Raw genomic sequence first — 17,281 nt, 5'->3', positions numbered from 1 at the left:
TCCCGGCGGCTGTGGGACAAGGAGGCCCCCAGAGAAAGCAGAAGCTCTGTGTTGGCAAATGGGCCCCGAGACCCCCTGGGAGGGGGCGATGGGATATGGAGTCACAAACAGCATCTCAGCATTGTCGCCGCACCGCAGACGTGGCCTCTGGTCTGGCCTCCTGGATCACAGTCAGCGCCCCCTCTTGAGGCGGCCAGGGCACCACACCAGACCCATCCCTCCAAGGCTCAGACCTCCGTGGCTGAGCTGTTGCTCATTACTCTCTCTGTCTCCCGCGGCCCCTTGAAAAGGACAACTCCCAAGTCCTGTGGTCCAGCTCCAACTTGCTTTCTGAACTTAACTCTCTTCCCACTGGCGTACCTCCCCCTCCTCTGCACATCACATCTCTTATCTCCGCCAGCCTGTGTCCGTCCTTCAGAAGTCTTCCTCTTCTGTCCCCTAGCTGACCACAGACAGCCCTGCTGCAGGCTCCAAGCTCCTAAAGGGCCTACATTCTGTCATTACCTTGGTTGAGGTTCGCATGTTTGGATCTGATCACTCTCTCTAGACTCTGAGCACCTGGAGGGCCAGGCCATGTGTCACATTCATCCATCCCTGTGTTCCCAGTTTGGCGAGGAACTCAGCTGCCCTCGGCCTCTTGGAGAGTCGTTCTCCTGAAAGTCTCCAGTGAGCCTGGAGTTCTGCTATCCAGGACAATGGGAGCCTCAGAGGCAGGATCTTATCCCCTCCTAGTGGGGGCTGTGTCCTTCTGGGCCATCCCAGGACCTTCCAGAGTGGCTACCGTGTGCCGGCCATACCCATGTTCTTCTGAGCAAAGTGACCCAGTGACCCCCCTACTCAGCCACTACTGAACAGTGTTGATGAGGATGCCTGAGCACAGGACAGCTAATTTATGGATTGTACCATGGTCTTGACTGAAAGCCAAGAGTGCACTTGACTGTGAGATGTACAGAGAGAGTTGACTGCTGAGGGCAGAGAAACAGAGTGAGAAGACAGAAAGCAGAAGCTCTGAGGCAGGAGAAGCCAAGGAAAGAGTGGACTAGTGACTGGAAGTGGCAGGAGCCACAGAAGTAATGACAGAGAGCTGCAAAGTCAGCAAAACAATAGCGGATCAACAAAGGGAGCTGCTGAGTCCCGGCTGGGGGTCCCTGCTCTCCTCAGGCCTCCTGAACCCTGACCCACACTGCCGGCGGGCACCGAGTTCAGGGCTGACACCTGGGAGCAGAGAGAAGGGCCCTGCAGTCTGGCTCCCAGGACATCTAGTTCATGAGGCCATCTTCAGCGTCTATGGTCGCTGACCACTGGGCTCTTGGGGCTGTAGCAGGGGTGGCAGGACTATTGTCCTGCCAGCATTGCCCAGTGGCTCCTCCTCACGGCCCTGTAGCCGCCTGAGGAGCTTTCCCCAGCCCCTCTCCTCCAGGCTACCGCCTCATCCCCCAATACTTGGAGTTTTGTGGGAGGGACAACTCCAAGTAGGAAATTCTGAGGCTGCTCAAGAGGCCCCTGAAGGACAGCTGGGGACTTGGAGGGACCCAGAGTCATCATACAGAATTTCGAATTAAAGGAATCTAGGAAATCTTCAGGTTCACCCCATTTCCACTCTAGAGGACGGGAAAAGGAGGCCCCAGTTGGGCAGACTTTGCTGAGGGTGACCAGCCAGCTGGCAGCCCGTGGCTCTCCCTTGAGAAGCCCAGGATACTCCAGATGGTGGGCTGGGCTCTGAAATTCCACTGGCTGCCCCTCAGGGCTCTGTGTCCCTGGGCCTGGGGCAACTCTGGACCTCAGCATTTGTGTTGTTGATCTGAGCCCCCATGGGCCTCATCTGGAATGGGAACTGGACAGAAGCCAGAAGAAACAGAAACTCTTTGGAAAGGAGTGGGTGGAGGCCCATCAACCTTCGCCAAAAGGGCCAGTGGCTCCCCAAAGTTCAAGTTCATCTCCACACACCCTGTAACGTCACATTGTAACTGGGCCCCTAGACAAGGCCCAGGGAAGGCGTTCTGAAGGGGTAATTCCAGACATTGGTGTGAGGAGTCAGTGGGCTGCTGTTCCTGCCCCTGAAATCACAGCTTCTGGGCAGTAGCCGTCTCTGCTTTGGGGACATAGGCCTGCTCTCAGAGGTTCCAAACCCCCAGCTGGGAAATCCAGTGGAGGATGGAGGCCTGGGAACTGCCTCTTGAGGCCCTGGCCCCAATAGGTGACCCTCAGCTCCTGGCAGGACTTCTTCAGGACCCCAAGTCCATGTATATTTCATGTATTTCTTTCACATGTTCGTGTTAAGTGATAGTTTGGGATATCCAGAACCAAATCCCAACAGGCTTTGGCCATCAGTCACCCAGCCTGATGGGAGTATTTACATGGGGTGGTTAAGCACATAGATGCTGACTCCAGATAGCAGAGGTTCAAATCCCAGTTCCGCCACTTAAAAGATGAATGATTTTGGGGGGCTTCCCTGGTAGCGCAGTGGTTGAGAGTCTGCCTGCCGATGCAGGGGGACACAGGTTCGTGCCCCGGTCCGGGAAGATCCCACATGCCGCGGAGCGGCTGGGCCCGTGAGCCATGGCCGCTGAGCCTGCGTGTCCGGAGCCTGTGCTCCGCAACCAGAGAGGCCACAACAGTGAGAGGCCCGCGTACCGCAAAAAAAAAAAAAAAAAAAAAGATGAGTGATTTTGGACAAATTACCTAAGTAGTCCTGATAAAAGTATCCCCCAGGGCTGTTGGGAGCATGCATTTAATTAATTCAACAAAGGCACTTAGAACAGTTCCTGGCTACAGGAAGCACTGGGGCAGCTGCAGCTGTTGCGGGTTGTTCCTATACGTGCTGCCAGAGTGTCCTTTGGTCTCTGGACCTGTAGGGGAAGCTGTGTGCACGGGACACCCAGGACACTCAGAGGGCACGGGGCCAGGCAGCTGCAGAGAACAGGGTGGGGTGGGGGCAGAGTTGGTGCCGGCTCCCGCCCAGCCTCCTGGTCTGCTGTGACTCCTGAGCCCTTCTGAGGAGCAACATCTTGGGTTGCCTCCCTGCCACACCCCCCTCCCCCAAAGCAGCCAGCCTGGGCTGGACATAGCCTCTCTTTAATGGAAGTTATGAGTGCTTCGACATAGGAGACCAGCTTGGACAGGGAGGTGTGGCCTGGGCAGCAGGTCAGGCTCCTCCTCTGCCATGGTCCCAGGGGAGGATTGGTGTGCTGGCTGGGGGCTCAGAAGATGTCGGGGACGATATAGTCAGTGTGAACACCGTCGATCAGCCCATCCCCGTTGTTGTGGATGAACCAGCAGGTCACCTCAGCCCCATGCCGGGGGTCTTTGCTGTAGTCTTTTTGCAAGCCCCTGAGGAGACACAAGCCAACTGGGATGACCTTTTGGATCTGGCAGGGCTGCACGGCCCCAGGAAGCCCACCTCAACCCTGTGACACCTGGAGGAAGGCCTGGAGCAACGATGGGGAAGGCCAAGGGCAGAGATGCTGGGAGAGCAGCCCACCCACCTGGTGACCGTCAGCCAGCGTTTCTTCACCACCATTGTGGCGTCTGTCTTTGTGGGGTCAGAGCCTGGGTGGAGGTCGAACACTTTATAATCAAAGGGGTGGAAGAATTGTCCTGGAAAGGCATATGGGTGACAGCAGTTACCATCGGGGGCCTTGCTGCCTTGTACTCAGTAGGTGCTCACTGGAGGCTTAGAGAGTTGCTTAAACAATTGTTTTTCAAGGGCTTGACTGTTTCTATAAATCTTGGCATCAAAAGCCACCTTTAGTTCACTTGCTGTAAAGAAGCAGATATATTGCCTGGTGGTTGTACCTCCTGTCTTTTTGGACCAATTCCAAAGGAATCTGGCTGGGGAGAGAGGGTTGAGGGGTAGAGAACAGGGTCTGCAGGAAGGCCACAAGGAGAAGCAGTGTGGCCGATGACCCATCCCACTCAGGAGGTCTCTGGGAGTCCACTGGACCTTTCCATTTGCTAATCGGACCTCTCCTTACTCGTTCCCATGCTCACTTAACCTTTAGCTTCATTGTGTTTGCTTGCAGCCTTTTTGTGGGACAAGGCTTCCCCGGGACCCTCTTTGGAACTCTGAGCCTTGTAGAGGCTTGTTGGAGGTGGGCCTATCCTGGTGACCCTCTGCAAAGCTGACCCAGGGTAAGTCCTCTGGTTTCAACACCCCACCCCACAGCTCTGCCCGCCTAGCCAGCCGTACCCAGCAGCCCGTGTGTCCGTGCCGACATCCGGTGACTATCCAGCACGTAGAAGCCCAGGAAGTCCTGGCAGGTGGCACTCCCCTTCCATACCCGATGCAGGACAACCTCGAAGGTGCCCCCGTCCTCCACGGACACCACCAGGTTCCTCTTCCTGTTGATGGTCACCACCACCCTGTGGGGCCAGGTGCCATGAGGGCAGGTGCAGCTGCACTGCACCCCCTCCATTCAGCTGCTCTTGTCCTTGAGACCCAGTTCTTATGAACCCCTCTGCCCGCAGGGGGTTGACGGTTACCTGCTCCATGCTCCTTCCCACTTGTTGCTATTGTGTATGGGGCCCTTACAATGTGCTAGGCCCTGTGCTAAGCCCTTCACGCAAACTGTATCATTCAATTCCCACTCTGATCCTGTGAGGACTGAGGCTCAGAGAGGTTAAAAAACTTGCTCAAGGTCACACAGCTGGTGAGTGGCAGAGCCAGGACTTGGGCTCCAGCCTGTCTATTACGAGTCTGTGTTCTTTGACTCCCACTTATCATCTGTGTCCTCCATACCGGACTCTGCCCACCTCTTCCTATAGCTCTGCTGCCCAGCATTGGACTCTGGTGCTCAGCAGAGTTTGTTGAATGAATGAATGAGTGAAGGAAGGAACAAACACTAAACAAGGCGTACTAAGACAGAGAAACCTGAAAGAGAAACCTAGAGAACGCTGGAGTTCAGCAGAGGAAGGGACTAGGATGGCTTCAGGGAAGAGGTGGCCAATGCGCTGGGCCTGGGAGGAAGAGTCGGCTTGGTTTGGTGGAGACAGGGGTGGACTGCAAGGTGAGGGTGCCACGGGAGCACAGCATCCAGGCAGCTGGGCCTGGAGCACGTGTCCAGCAATCAAGGGAAATTGGGAGTCAGGGGTGGGGAATGGTCCACGGGGCCCGACATGTCTGCACAGCCTACGCGGAGGCCACATGGACATCACACACTGACACAGCTCGGGGAATGAGGGCCCAGCAGGCTCGGGCAGCAGAGCTGGCTCTGGGGCTTTGTGCCTTGGTCTTCACCACACCCACTCCCGCCTCCCCTCCCAGGCCCCGGCCCCAGCCCGGTTACTCATTCTGCCGCAGTGAGGCCTGGTCCCTCCAGGAGAATATGGGTCCACCGGAGCCAGGGTTCAGCGTGATGTTCTGAGGAGTCACTTCCAGCTGGAAGCCTGTTGCAGGGTTTGCGATCCCCAGCCGCCCGAAGTACGTGCCCTCGTGCTTCCCAGGGCTACTGGCCTTGTTGCCGATGAGCTGGCCATTCACTGAGAAGCCTGCAGTGGGGTGAGGGGCCATCCGGGTCAGGGCAGCCCAGCTCTCCCTAGAACCCCACCAGCCGGTCTTTGCTCCTGCCGCCCCCATGCCCACCCTCTTTGGGCTCTGAGGGCCTCACCACCCAAGGGGAGGGGCCTTCAGGACAGGTGCAGGCCGCTCGCAGCACTGCCTCCCTCCCCTCCCGCCACGCTAACTCTCTGAGACTTAGCCCTCGGTTCTGGGCCCTGAAGGAGGTGTCACCTCCCCGAGGACAGGCCTTGGGCCTGCTCCTTCTCTGTGGACCCAGGCCCTGACACAGGGCAGGTCACAGTAGGTGCTGCAGGTGGGCCTCTCCACAGAAGCCTCCTCTGAACTGAGGAGCCAAAAGCCCCCTTCCCGTCTTCACTATCCCAACACAGCACATCTCATGCTCAGAAATTGTCAGCTAAGAATTTGTTCACCTGTTTATCTCGCTTCCCTAAACTCCACGAGAGCAAGGACTTTGTTTCGGTTCCCACTGTGTCCCCAGACCTTAGAATGTGCTCAACAAATATTAGCAGATGGCCTGACTGGACTGGGAGGGTGGGAGAAGTGGCCCACTTCTGGGCCACTTAGATGGAGTGGAGAGGGTGTTGTTCCCATCACCTGAGCCCTGCTGGGGAGGTGGGCTCCAAGACCCCTGCAGCCATGCCGGGGGGCGGGGGAGGGGGTGTGGCAGGGCCACTGCATCATTTATAGGATTCAGTACAAAATGAAAATGAGGGGCCCCTCATTCAAAAATTATTAAGAATTTCAAGAGGAGCCAGCAGAGCATTCAATCAAGCATGGGGTCCTTCCAAGGGCAGGGTCCTGTGCACCTGCACAGGTCACATGCCCATGAAGCAGGCCCTGTATAGGGCCCAGGCAGGTGGATGGGGCATGAAGGAGGCAGGCTGAGCCCAGCCAGGTGGCGGGTACACAGGGTGAGGGGAATGGAGGCCACAGCCACTGTCCTTCCTGTTCATGGCTGAACGTTGAGGACAGAGGAGCCCAGGCCCCACCCTCTCTGGCAGAGGGCGTAATGTCACCCGTACCTGTGTCAGGGTCCTGCACCAGGCTCAGGACCACACCAGGCTCCTCGTTGATATTGAAGCACAGAGTGTCCTCTTTCTGGGGCACGTGGATGAGGAAGTGGGGATCAGTGTCCACTGGGGGCACAGCATGGAGTCTATTAGATTGAGTATCAGGCACATGGGGCTGGCTGGGGAGAAGGGTTCAGCCAGGGAGGGGTGTCCCTCAGACCCTCCCAAGGACTCACCGCCAGTCACTTGGTTTGGCAACTGCTGGACCTCGGAGCTAGGGCGCGTTGGAGAAGGCTGCGAGGCCAACAGAATGAAGGCTGACGAGCAAGAGTGAGTGGCGCTTAGAAGGGAGGCAGCTGGGCCTTCCCTGGAGCTGCTGCCTCCTTTTCTTTCTTTTTTTTTTTGTTTTTTGCGGTACGCGGGCCTCTCACTGTTGTGGCCTCTCCCGCTGCGGAGCACAGGCTCCGGACGCGCAGGCTCAGTGGCCATGGCTCACGGGCCCAGCCGCTCCGTGGCATGTGGGATCTTCCCGGACTGGGGCACGAACCCGTGTCCCCTGCATCGGCAGGCGGACTCTCAACCACTGCGCCACCAGGGAAGCCCTGCTGCCTCCTTTTCTGAGGCCCCTCCCACCCAGGCTGGCTGGCCTGAGGCCACAGGGGCCGGACTGGACACAGAGCCTTTGACGCCTCCCGGGATGTGGGAACGGAAGTTTGGCCCAGCACAGTGGCCTGGCCCCCTCTTGGTCTCCTTTCCTGGGACCTGGGAGGGGCTGGTGGCGTAGGGGTGGGGAGGCCAGGCCAGGTCAGGGGGAGCGTTCTGACGGTTCCCAGTGAGAGGCAGTGAGGAACACTGGAGCAGAGGAAGAAAACCTTAGGCTCTCATTTCCTCATCAGGCAGACAGGTGATGACCTGGGCTTTGCTCAGGACTGAATGCACAGCCTGAGAGGTGGCCATGTGTACAGTAGAGGGGTAGAGACCTGCGTCATCAGGATGGCTGCCACTTACTCTTTCTGGATCCCACCATCTCTGTAGAGGACAACGATAGAGGCCAGCGTCACCCTCCCCACTCCACACGAAAGGCACGCGCCTCATTCCCCAAGGGCAGCTGGGCCCAGAGGCCAATCAAGCCTGGGCCCGCCCTCCTCCTGGGGGTCCCAGCCCTCTTCCTGGGGGTCCCAGCCCTCCTGGTAGATGGATGCTCACACGTAGGGCCCCTAAGGAGGCCGGGGAGTGGAGGGGTTCAGGCTGAGCGAGAGCTCCCCGAGCACATAGGAGGCAGCAACTCGTTTGCAGAAAAGTAGGGAAGGGCATCTTGGGGAAGGAAGAGACCAAGAAAGGGTGGAGCAGGGCAGGGGGAGTGGGTGCTGTGTGCCCGGCGGCTGGAGCACATGCCACTTGCCCAGCCACCCGGAGCCCCTTGCGGAAATCACCGTGATTTAAAAACTCACCCGAGGGCAGAGAATCTGGAAAGGAGAGAAAGGAAAGAGAATTAACGCCCAGGAGATCTTTGGCTCTCAGAAGCCTCCCCATGCCCACAGCCTCCCCTCTGCCAGCCCATACCCTCCAGGGCCTTGTCAATGAGGGGCTCCAGGCCGTCTTGGTCCACCATTCCCCTGATGGTCATGGAGGTCAGCGGGGTCACAAACTGATAGGCCAGTGACATCTTCAGGGCCTTGGCTGACACGTTGGCCTTCTCTGCCCCCTCCAACTTCATCCTGCCAGACAGACACCGGCTCCAAGCCCGCAGCTTGGATGACAATGGACTTGCACTCCCTCATCCTTTCCTTCCTTTGTTCACTCTTTCAGCAAACGTTTACAAGGCCCTTGCAGTGCCCCCGCCCAGGGGCTGTCTTCAAGGACCTCATGATTTAAAGGCCTCCCTCAGAGAAAACCTGGAGGTCTGGCAGGGCTGGGGGATGTGCCTCAGAAATACACAGAGAATTCAATAGCTGTGAGATCCTGGCAAGTGGTCTAACCTCTCTGAACCTCGGTTTGCTCGGCACGTTGTGAGGATTAAATGAGTGTGTCTGGACACAGCAGCCCCACAGTAAAGGGAAGCCTTCCCCGCCGCGGCTCAGTGGGGGCAAAAGGGGCTGCCCTGTGCCCCCAGCGGGCCCTGACCACACTACTGACTGCCTGGTTGATATTAACTCAGCGAGCAAAGTCAGAGGCCAGTAAATCTGACCTGCTTGCAACCTCCAAGGCCTAGAACCGCCCCCTCTGTAGTCCAAAGGCCCAGGGCGGGGGGTGGGGGTGGTGCTCTGGGGTTGTCGTGCCCCTCCACTCCCCAGGCAGCCTCAGGGCTGGTACCGCTTGGCCAGCAGCTCCTGGATGGTGAGGTAGGCCCACAGGCGTTCAACGTGGTTCTCCAGCATGTGGCCCCGCTCTCGGAGCAGTTTCTTCATCTCTTCCTCGTCCACCAGGCAGGTTGTCTTGAATTCTTGGCCCTCCTGAGGGAGGCGAGGGAGAGAGAGGTGGTGTGCCATGAGGGGTTCTGGGGGAGCCCGATGTTGTCTGGTCTCTGCAGCTCCATTCTGAGCATCCTACCCCCTGCCTTTCCTGAGCTTGCCCTCCTCGTCCTCTTCCATCTGTTGCTTCCACAAAAGTTGCGAAGCACCCTCTGTGAGCCAAGTTGGGCCAGGCCCTGGGGATCCCAGGGATGGAGGATCAGGCCCTGCCCTCATGGAGTTACTCTCTCTGGGGGATGCCAGCAGGCACCCAGCCGATCCATCATGTAGCTGTTTCCACCACGCCCCACTCCTCCGGATGCCCACCACGGCCCCGTGCACCATTCAGCTTGCCACAGCTCACAAATGCGCCTTCTCTCCCCAGCTACAGTAATGGAGGCACCTCTTCCCAAGGGCATCCCATGTACCAGGCACTGCATAAGCCTATTATGTGGATTATTTCGTTTACTCCACACAACTCTCTAGTACATTGTTACCCCCACGGTACAGAAAGGCCTAGAGAACTGGACCCATTTGATCAACGTCACACAACTGCAGCCAGGGTCTAGCTCAGCTTTCCTCACTCAAAGCCCGAGTCCTGAACCCTCAACTACACTGCACGGCTAGAGTCCAGGTCTCCGTGACACCCCCCCCCACACACACCACAGTGTGCGCACACACACATAGGCACTGCATCGTGGTGCAAAGCTGCATGTGCAGTAGGTGCTCAGGAAATAGTTGTCACTTGAGAAGAAAGAGGCTGGCCTCTCACACTCTCACGCTTTGGGAGGAATGATGTGAGGAATAACAGGTGGACCATTTGGATACAAGGGACTACAGCTAATCAAGGCCATGTTGGCCCCACTCTAGCCTGCCCTCAGGATACCTTCATTGGAAGAATGCTCAGCCCTGGGGTGTGCGTGGCTTGCTGGGGTGAGGCACTGCTCTGGGGAAAGAGAGGCTGCTGGGGGCACAGGGGTGGGGAGCGGTGTAGGTTTGGAGTCTCTGGGTGCCTCTCCACCCTCCGCAGCCCTCTGTTTACCCCATAGGCTTGCACATCCGCCTTGAAGCTGCTCAGTTTGTGGTCAGCAATGCGCCCGGCCACTATGATCTCCGAGCCTTCGTAGTACTGTTTATGGTGGTGCTGGGTCAGGGCCGAGACGGCATCCCAGGGGTACTGCAACTCCACATCCCTCAGCAGAGGGTTGGCTACCTGCTCGTAGAAGCCCTGTGGAGATGGGGGGTTCCGCCTCAGAGCTGGTGGGTCGTCCTAGGCATCCAACAGGAAACCCACTCACAAAGTGGGGTGTCGGGATCCCTACGTTATAGAAGGAATTGAAGGCTCAGGGCTTAAGTAACTGGTTTGAGGTCACACAGCTAATTCAAACCCCACACCAGAGCTTTATCTGCTCTGGGCTGATGGGTCCGTGGCTGCCAAGGCCATGCTCCCCATGGCATGACTTTGGGAGCAGGGGGAGGAGGAGACCTGCAGCTGTTGGGTGGCATCGTGGTCCTCGTAGATTCTCTGGACACGTCCGTTGTTCTGCAGGGACATGACCTCCAGGAATTTCAAGTCCACGTCATGGCCAAAGCCCAAGTTGTAGAGTGGGAACTCGCCCCTGATGGCATCTCGGACGTTCTTGAGGATTTGGGTATGATCCGTCACCCCTGCAGCCACACAGCCAGGTAGGGACAGGATGCTGGCTCACAGCTGTGTGGGGCACAAGGGGACTTTGGGGCACCCTCCCTGGGGGCCAAGACTCCCATCTCAGACCATCTCCAGTCCCCACTGGCGTCTTGAGGCCATGCCTCTTGCTGGCTCACCTGGGTGACTGCAACAGCTACTCACAGAGCTCCTCGAAGACTTTGCCCCTCTGCATGTATCCATCATGAGCAGATCTGATTCTGCTCTAAACTCATGGCTCCTCGCATGGCCTGTGAGTCCTGCTGACCTTTCCACCCTGTTTCACCTACTCTGCATATGCCTACACTTCCCAGGCAGGCCCTGCCAGTGCACAAACCTTGTTTTGCTCAAGCTGCCCCTTCTGCCAGGGATCCCTTCCTGCTTCTCCTCCCCTCCTTCCAGATTGAGCTCAGGGGTCACTTCCTCCAAGAGGCCTTCTGAGACCCTGCCTGGGCCAGGTGCCCCTTGTCTGTGTTCCTTCGGCCTTCTGGCACCCTGTTCCTTCAGGGCCCTTGACAGAGCATCTGCTCCTGGGTCTGCCTCCCCCAGTGGACCCTGGGCTCCTTAAGGGCAAAGACATGTCTTGTTCTCTTAGTGTCTCTCCTTGGTCCCTAGTCCTGTGCTTGGCGCTCAGTCAGTGCTGAATCCATAGTTCATTAAACTCAGCCTAGGGTCCTGCCCAACCTCCTGAGCCCTGTGCAACCCTGTGTCATGCAGAAACTTCCCCAGCTTCCCAACTCAGGACAGAACACCTTGGAGCTCCTGCAGACTTTGTGGTCTGAACTCTGCTTTTAAACCAGTGCTTGGCTTTGCCCTTAGCCTTTCTGCCCCCTGACAGCATCCCCATTGGTTGTATTTCCAAGTTCAGCTTGAATGCCTTTGGTAATGAAGAGATCACCACCTCCCAAGATAGCCCTCGGGGCGTTTACCCTCTGTGGGCTCGCCATCTGTCAGCATGATGAGAATAGAGGCATGGTTGCTGAGTTCTGGGAGGCTTCCCTGAGCTTTGTTCAAAATCTCAATTCCCTGGAGCAAACCTCCATTCAGGTTTGTAGCTGGAAAAAAGAGAAGGCAGATCAGTGTATGCCCTGAATCTGAGGGGACAGAGGTGACATCAAGGTGGCCCCAGACCCCTGCCCTTACACCCGGCCAGAGAGAAGTGCTGCACAAAGTTCCGAGCTGCGTCCAGATTGGTGGCAGATGCCTGCACCAGCGAGCCCCTCCAGGACTGCACTGCAGACCCAAAGAGGACCAGGTCGAAGTAGTCCCCTGGCCGCAAGTCCCCCAGGATTTTAAGGAGCGCCTCCTTGGTCTGTAAGGACAGGACAGTCAGTGGAGGGGCACGGCCCCAGGATAGTGCCTTCTGTCATCTCCAGATACCCATTTCAGAGATCCACAGGGTAGAGGTACATGGTGGACAAGCAGAAGGGGATGGATAGGACAGCCAGATGGTGCCAGGAGAGGAGCATCCTACTGAGCTCTGGGATGTCTTGAGGGGGTTGGAGAAGGCAAAGGGACCCAGTATGGGGAGGGGAAATGACCAGGAGTTCAAGGGGGTCAGGATTAAGACAGAGGACCCCGGGGGCTGAGTTTGTAAAACTCTGATTGTCCAGCCATGCTTTCACTGCGCTATGGACAGGACACCCAGAGCACTGTGGGAGTGGGCTGTGCCCTGCTGCAAGCCATCTCCCAGGACCACTGTAATCATCCCTGCACGCCTAGGGTACAGGTCTCATCTTCCAAGCATCCCCCATTGGTAAACCCCACAACCCTATGGGCACTGCATTTTACTCCCATTTTTGCCATTGAGGAGAAGTGAATGCACTTGCCCACGGTTGCCCAGTGAGAAAGTGGCTGATTCCAGAGCCCCTGACCACTGGAATATCCTGTTAAATTACCCTGCCTCTGACCAGGAGCAGAAGTCCCAAACCCAGACTCTGGAGGCAAAACCAGGGTGGGATGGGTAATGGGGCTAAAGAAGTTCCTGCTGGCCAACTGTTTAGAGCCACAGTTTACCTGCTTCACTTTCTGGCCTGCCATGGAGGAGCTGATGTCAATCACAAAAACCACATTCTTGTTCAGTTTTGTCAGGTTTGGGGGAGCAAAGAAGTGGGCAAAATGGTTATCGGCGACCTGAAACACGAAGGGACAAGTGAGGCCTCTCTCTCAAGCACCATGCCCACCCTCTGAGTCTTGGGCAAGAAGCTTCCAGCTCACCAGGAGGTCACAGGCCTTGTCCCGATTGACATCGTAGGTCACCTTGAAGTCCCCATTCAGCAAGGTCGTAGAGCATGTGGGGCAGGATTGCTGCTGGCCCACCGTGGGACGGAAAAGCACATGACCCTGGAACCATTGAAGGTGTGAGGCATTACTGGTTTGCAACGACAACGTAAGGTGTGTGTGTGTGTGTGTGAGTGTGTGTGTGGTGCACAGGCATAGGAATGAGTCTAGTGGGCCCCTCGCCCTGCTGCTGAGACTACACACTTGTGGGTGGTAGGAGAGAAGACCTGTTTCTTTGCTCACATGCTTCTGAATCATTGGGATTTTCTATAAGTATCATCACTTTGGATACACAATAAAAACAAAATAATAGCAGCATGAGAAGCATCGGTCAACTCTCACTGTCTAGTGAAAAAAGCAACACTGTGCTGGAAAATGAAACCTGCCTGGAGAGACAAAGAGAAGGAAGAGCCCAGAGTGGGAGCTGTGGTCTGTTTGGACTTGGTGCTGGTGTTCAGGGAAATTGGGGGTGGTTTGTACTCGATACATTTCTACACTTTTGTACTTTACACATTTTCTTTAAAGATGCTTTTCTTTTTACTTTTTCTTTGTTTGTTATAAAAGTAAAATATGCTCATTAAAAATTTTTTTGAAAATTATTAGGAAGACAAAGACCATCCCCTTGGTCCCCTACTGAAAGCAAGCATGTTTGCTAACACTCTGGGGTATCATATTTTGTTTCAAAGGAACCCCTTCAAAACTGTAGGAAACATTTCTTTTAAGTGAATTGTTATGGAGTCACTACCAAAGGTGGGTGGGGAATAAACAGTTTGCTCCTGGCTCCAGTTGAGGGCAAGTTAGGAAGCAGGGCACTAGCTGGGTATCAGCCACTCATATGCCACACTCCTCAGGACCTGGGGTAGGGGCAAGCAGGGAGCTTCTGGGATTCCCACAGATGGGTGGGAAGTGACAAGTGGCAAGTGGCTGGGTAGGCCAAAGGCCTTTCCAAATTTCATCATGTTTCCAAGAACACTGGGGCTTGGAATCCTGAGGTTTGCACATGTGCCCTATATTTCCGTGAATGCTTTCCTGTTGGGATGAGACAGACAAAGAGGAAACTGAGGCTTAAGCAAGCCAGCAACTCACCCCAGACCAGGCAGCCGTTGTACGTGCCCTCCCCAGCCTCAGCACACAGGCTTTTGCCAAGCGGCTCTGAGAATCAGGAGTGCAAAGTTCCCCTCTCTCTCTCCCTTAGGGTGGCCTGCAGCCCTTGTCTGCAGCCATGCTGAGAAGTCTCTGAGGGCTCAGCCATCCCACGCACCTCTTTCCCTGAGAAGGACTTCTTGATGAGTTGGGCGGCCAGTTCCTTGGGGAGGAAGGAGGCCTGGGCATCCAGCTTGCTGATCCCCCGGGGCTCAAAGATGTCCACGTCGATCTGTGGCATTGAAGCAGTTCCTGTACCAAGGCTTCCATCTGGGAGCCATCATCAAGACTCAGCCAAGAGCCAACGTATATCCTGACCACCTACTGTGTGCAGCACCCACCCAGCTCTCAGCACAGGGCCTGGCATGTTGTAGGCACTCCAGAAATATTGGGCAAATGAAAGTGTGCATGCCTGAGCCCCTCAACTCGGCCACCACTGAGGTGTCAGTAACAATTACAGCCCCTCAGGCTGCCCAGGACTTCCTGGTTTACAAACTCCCTGGACATTCAATATCTCTCATGATCCTTTCAGCAGTTCTGGGACACGCAAAACCCCATTTGACAGATGAGCAAGCCAAGGCTCAGAAGAAGGAGGAGGTTGGAGGGTTCAGGGAGCTCCCTGCCCACGAACAGCCATCAGATCCCACCCTGAAAAGTCAGTTCCCTCCCTGTGTGCTCAGGCCCAGGGCTGCACACGGTGGGTGCCGAACCAACGCTCAGAGCCGCACAGAGGGAGAGGCAGGAGCCCAGCCCCTGAGACCTTGCCCCTGCCTGTGGTCACCAGCGATCTACCTCAAAATGCTGCACCAGCTGCTTGGGCTTGACCTTGATGACAATGTCATACTGCATAAGCTTTCGCCTCAGCACCTCCTCGTAGGTCAGCCGGAACGTGGCCTTGCTCCGGGGTCCGATGGTGACCTGGATGGCAAACTGCTCCATCGTTCTCCCTGAGGCCCTGGATGTACCACCAGTGGCAACAACAAACAGACAACTGGTAAGTGATATGGAGGCCCTTGTCACCTAAAGCATGGCCCTCAGAGTCAGTTTCTCTTATTTTCGTGCTGCTCCCAGCTTTCCTTGACCCTCACTCTTGTCTTAGCTGGCTGGCCAGGGTCAGAGCCCCACTTCTCCAGAGGCCTCGTCCAGTGTACCTGTGCCAGCAGTGGATTTGGGCAGTTTGCTCCCTTCCCATCAGCCTGGGCTGCCCTCCACCCAAGGCATCCATCCTGGCAGGGGAGGGCAGCACCAGGGATTGGGCCAGCAGGGCCCAGAACTCGCCTGACAAGGCCGGCGTTCTCCCCTGAGATGGCCGCTTTCCGGTACTGCTTCCATGCAGTCACTTTGTCCTTTATGTCCCCGAGGAATGCATTTTCACCTGCTGTGCTACAGGGAGGAAGACGCCCTCAGGGAGGTGCCCCTCCCCAACCACACAGGGCCTTCATATTGAGGGTGCTCCCAGCCCAGGCACTATGGAGGCCCTGTCCAGGTGAGCACTTGTGAGAGGGCATCTCCTGCTGGCCTCCCGCTGCCACCAGAGCTGCTCAGGGAGGTGGGCAGCCACGGCCACAGAGTCCAGCAAGAAACCGTGGGTGCCAGCCTGTGCTCCTTGGGCCCTAGGCTGAAAACACACTGTCAGAGGCTCTAGTTTTCTCTCTAAGATGGGAGCCCAGAGCAGACCTAAAGGGCTTTTCAGTCCTTCAGAGCTGGGGGACGAGGGGATGGGCTGCACTGTTGGGCCACTCAGAGCCATGGTTTCAGGCTGGGCCTGGTGAACCAGGCAGGCACGCACATGGCAAAGTCACTGATGAAGGCCGTCCTGGGGATTTCCACATCGAAGGCCACTTCCTTGGCTTCGTCGGCGTTGTTGACCACTTGGCTGGTGATGACACAGTGGGCAAAGCGAGAGGTGACTTTGCAGTTGACTTTCAAACTCCGGATGACCACGCCATCAACAGCCTAAAGTGGGACGTGCGGGAGGTGGCTGGGATGGGGGCTCAGCCACGGGAGACCTCGGCACCCAGCTCTGACACAGGTGCTGTTCTCTCTGCCTGAGGCCATGCCGTGGGGCATAAGGGGGGTGGGCGAGCCCCCATTTGGAGGAGACGGGAATCCCTCTGCCCAGGGGTGCACCTCGAAGCCCAGGGGAAACAGACTGTAATAAAGGCCCACCACAGACCCCTGTGCTGAGATCCTCACTCACTGTGTCCAAAGCTGGTCGCTTCTGTAAAACAAAACCAGGACAAGTGTGAGTGTGAGCACTCAGGGGACCAGGGCCTATCTGTTAAGGGACGGGAGTGGGACACAGCCTGTGTCCTCGACGCCTTGGCCTCACTTCCCCCATGCTGCTGGGAGGTCCTCTCCATTCAGAGGAGGTCGAGGTGGGTGGGGAGAGCCCTGGCCTCTGGAGCCCCTTCCAGGCTCAGCTGCCTGTTTCTGGCCCAGGGGTTTACCCACATACCTTGCCGCCTTTGAGACTGCGTGTGGGTGAACCCTGAACGGGCATGGGCTGCAGGGTGAGCAGGGACACCAGGCAAACGCAGAGCAGCCCCCGAAGCCCCATCGTGCTGTACATGGTCTCAAGGCTCCTGCTGCCTGTCACTTCACTCAGACCATTAATCAATAAAATGCTGGGTAAACATGGATTAAACATTAGACAAGGTGAAGGCAAATATTACAATTTGGGGGATGAAAAAGACAGTGAAAGCTTTCTCCTTAGTGGGATTCCCAGCTGTGCAAACTCCTGACCAGACTCAGACTGTGCTCCTTGGTTAGAGCTACCCTCAGCCAGCGTGAATTCTGAAGACCCAGACAGCTCATTTAATCCTGGCTCCGTGGCACAGGGCCAGCACCAGTGATACTGGGGCAGGCATCAAGAAGCCACAGTTAAAAATGGATTTCTCAACTTCGTTAGGTGTTCCTTTCAAAATTCTTTAAGCATCAACAAACTTTTCAGGCAGTCACGCTTTGGCCAGGGAGGCAGATACGGTGGCTTACAAAGCATCTGCCCAGGCCCTTGTTTCTGATGGCACCAACTCTAGCAGCTCTGCCAGAGGCGGTCTGGACAGTTCTGGGGATGCGTTATGAGTGACACACCCTTTAGGCCAGTCAGCTTTGTAAAGAAGAGCAGAAGTAAGCCTCATCATCCCAGGATATAGTGGAGACAAAAGATGAATGCCATGCTTTCATGATGAAGGAC

At 56.5% G+C, this 17,281-nt stretch overlaps 1 protein-coding gene across 2 annotated transcripts; it reads right to left on the bottom strand.

Annotated features, from left to right (window-relative positions):
• Window positions 1–3,200: 3,200 nt before the first annotated feature.
• Window positions 3,201–16,657, bottom strand: ITIH1 (inter-alpha-trypsin inhibitor heavy chain 1). 2 transcript variants are annotated; one of them, XM_060110011.1, is made up of 22 exons: window positions 16,544–16,657; window positions 16,286–16,306; window positions 15,875–16,041; window positions 15,364–15,468; window positions 14,878–15,040; window positions 14,204–14,317; window positions 12,880–13,005; window positions 12,679–12,795; window positions 11,806–11,974; window positions 11,592–11,717; window positions 10,465–10,646; window positions 10,021–10,206; window positions 8,842–8,981; window positions 8,092–8,246; window positions 7,980–7,994; window positions 7,537–7,557; window positions 6,765–6,845; window positions 6,541–6,654; window positions 5,286–5,487; window positions 4,190–4,362; window positions 3,486–3,597; window positions 3,201–3,330 (listed from the first exon to the last, which is right to left on the bottom strand). In XM_060110011.1, the coding sequence occupies exons 1-22, from the start codon at window positions 16,655–16,657 to the stop codon at window positions 3,201–3,203; spliced, it is 2,733 nt and encodes a 910-aa protein (XP_059965994.1). The 2 variants fall into 2 exon arrangements, with proteins under 2 accessions (XP_059965994.1, XP_059965995.1); XM_060110012.1 differs by lacking the exon at window positions 16,286–16,306 and having other exon boundaries at window positions 8,842–8,978.
• Window positions 16,658–17,281: the final 624 nt, after the last annotated feature.

This window comes from Mesoplodon densirostris, chromosome 10 (genome assembly GCF_025265405.1).
Source record: "Mesoplodon densirostris isolate mMesDen1 chromosome 10, mMesDen1 primary haplotype, whole genome shotgun sequence".
NCBI classification, from domain to species: domain Eukaryota; kingdom Metazoa; phylum Chordata; class Mammalia; order Artiodactyla; family Ziphiidae; genus Mesoplodon; species Mesoplodon densirostris.
This window is presented reverse-complemented; position numbering and strand designations above follow the sequence as displayed.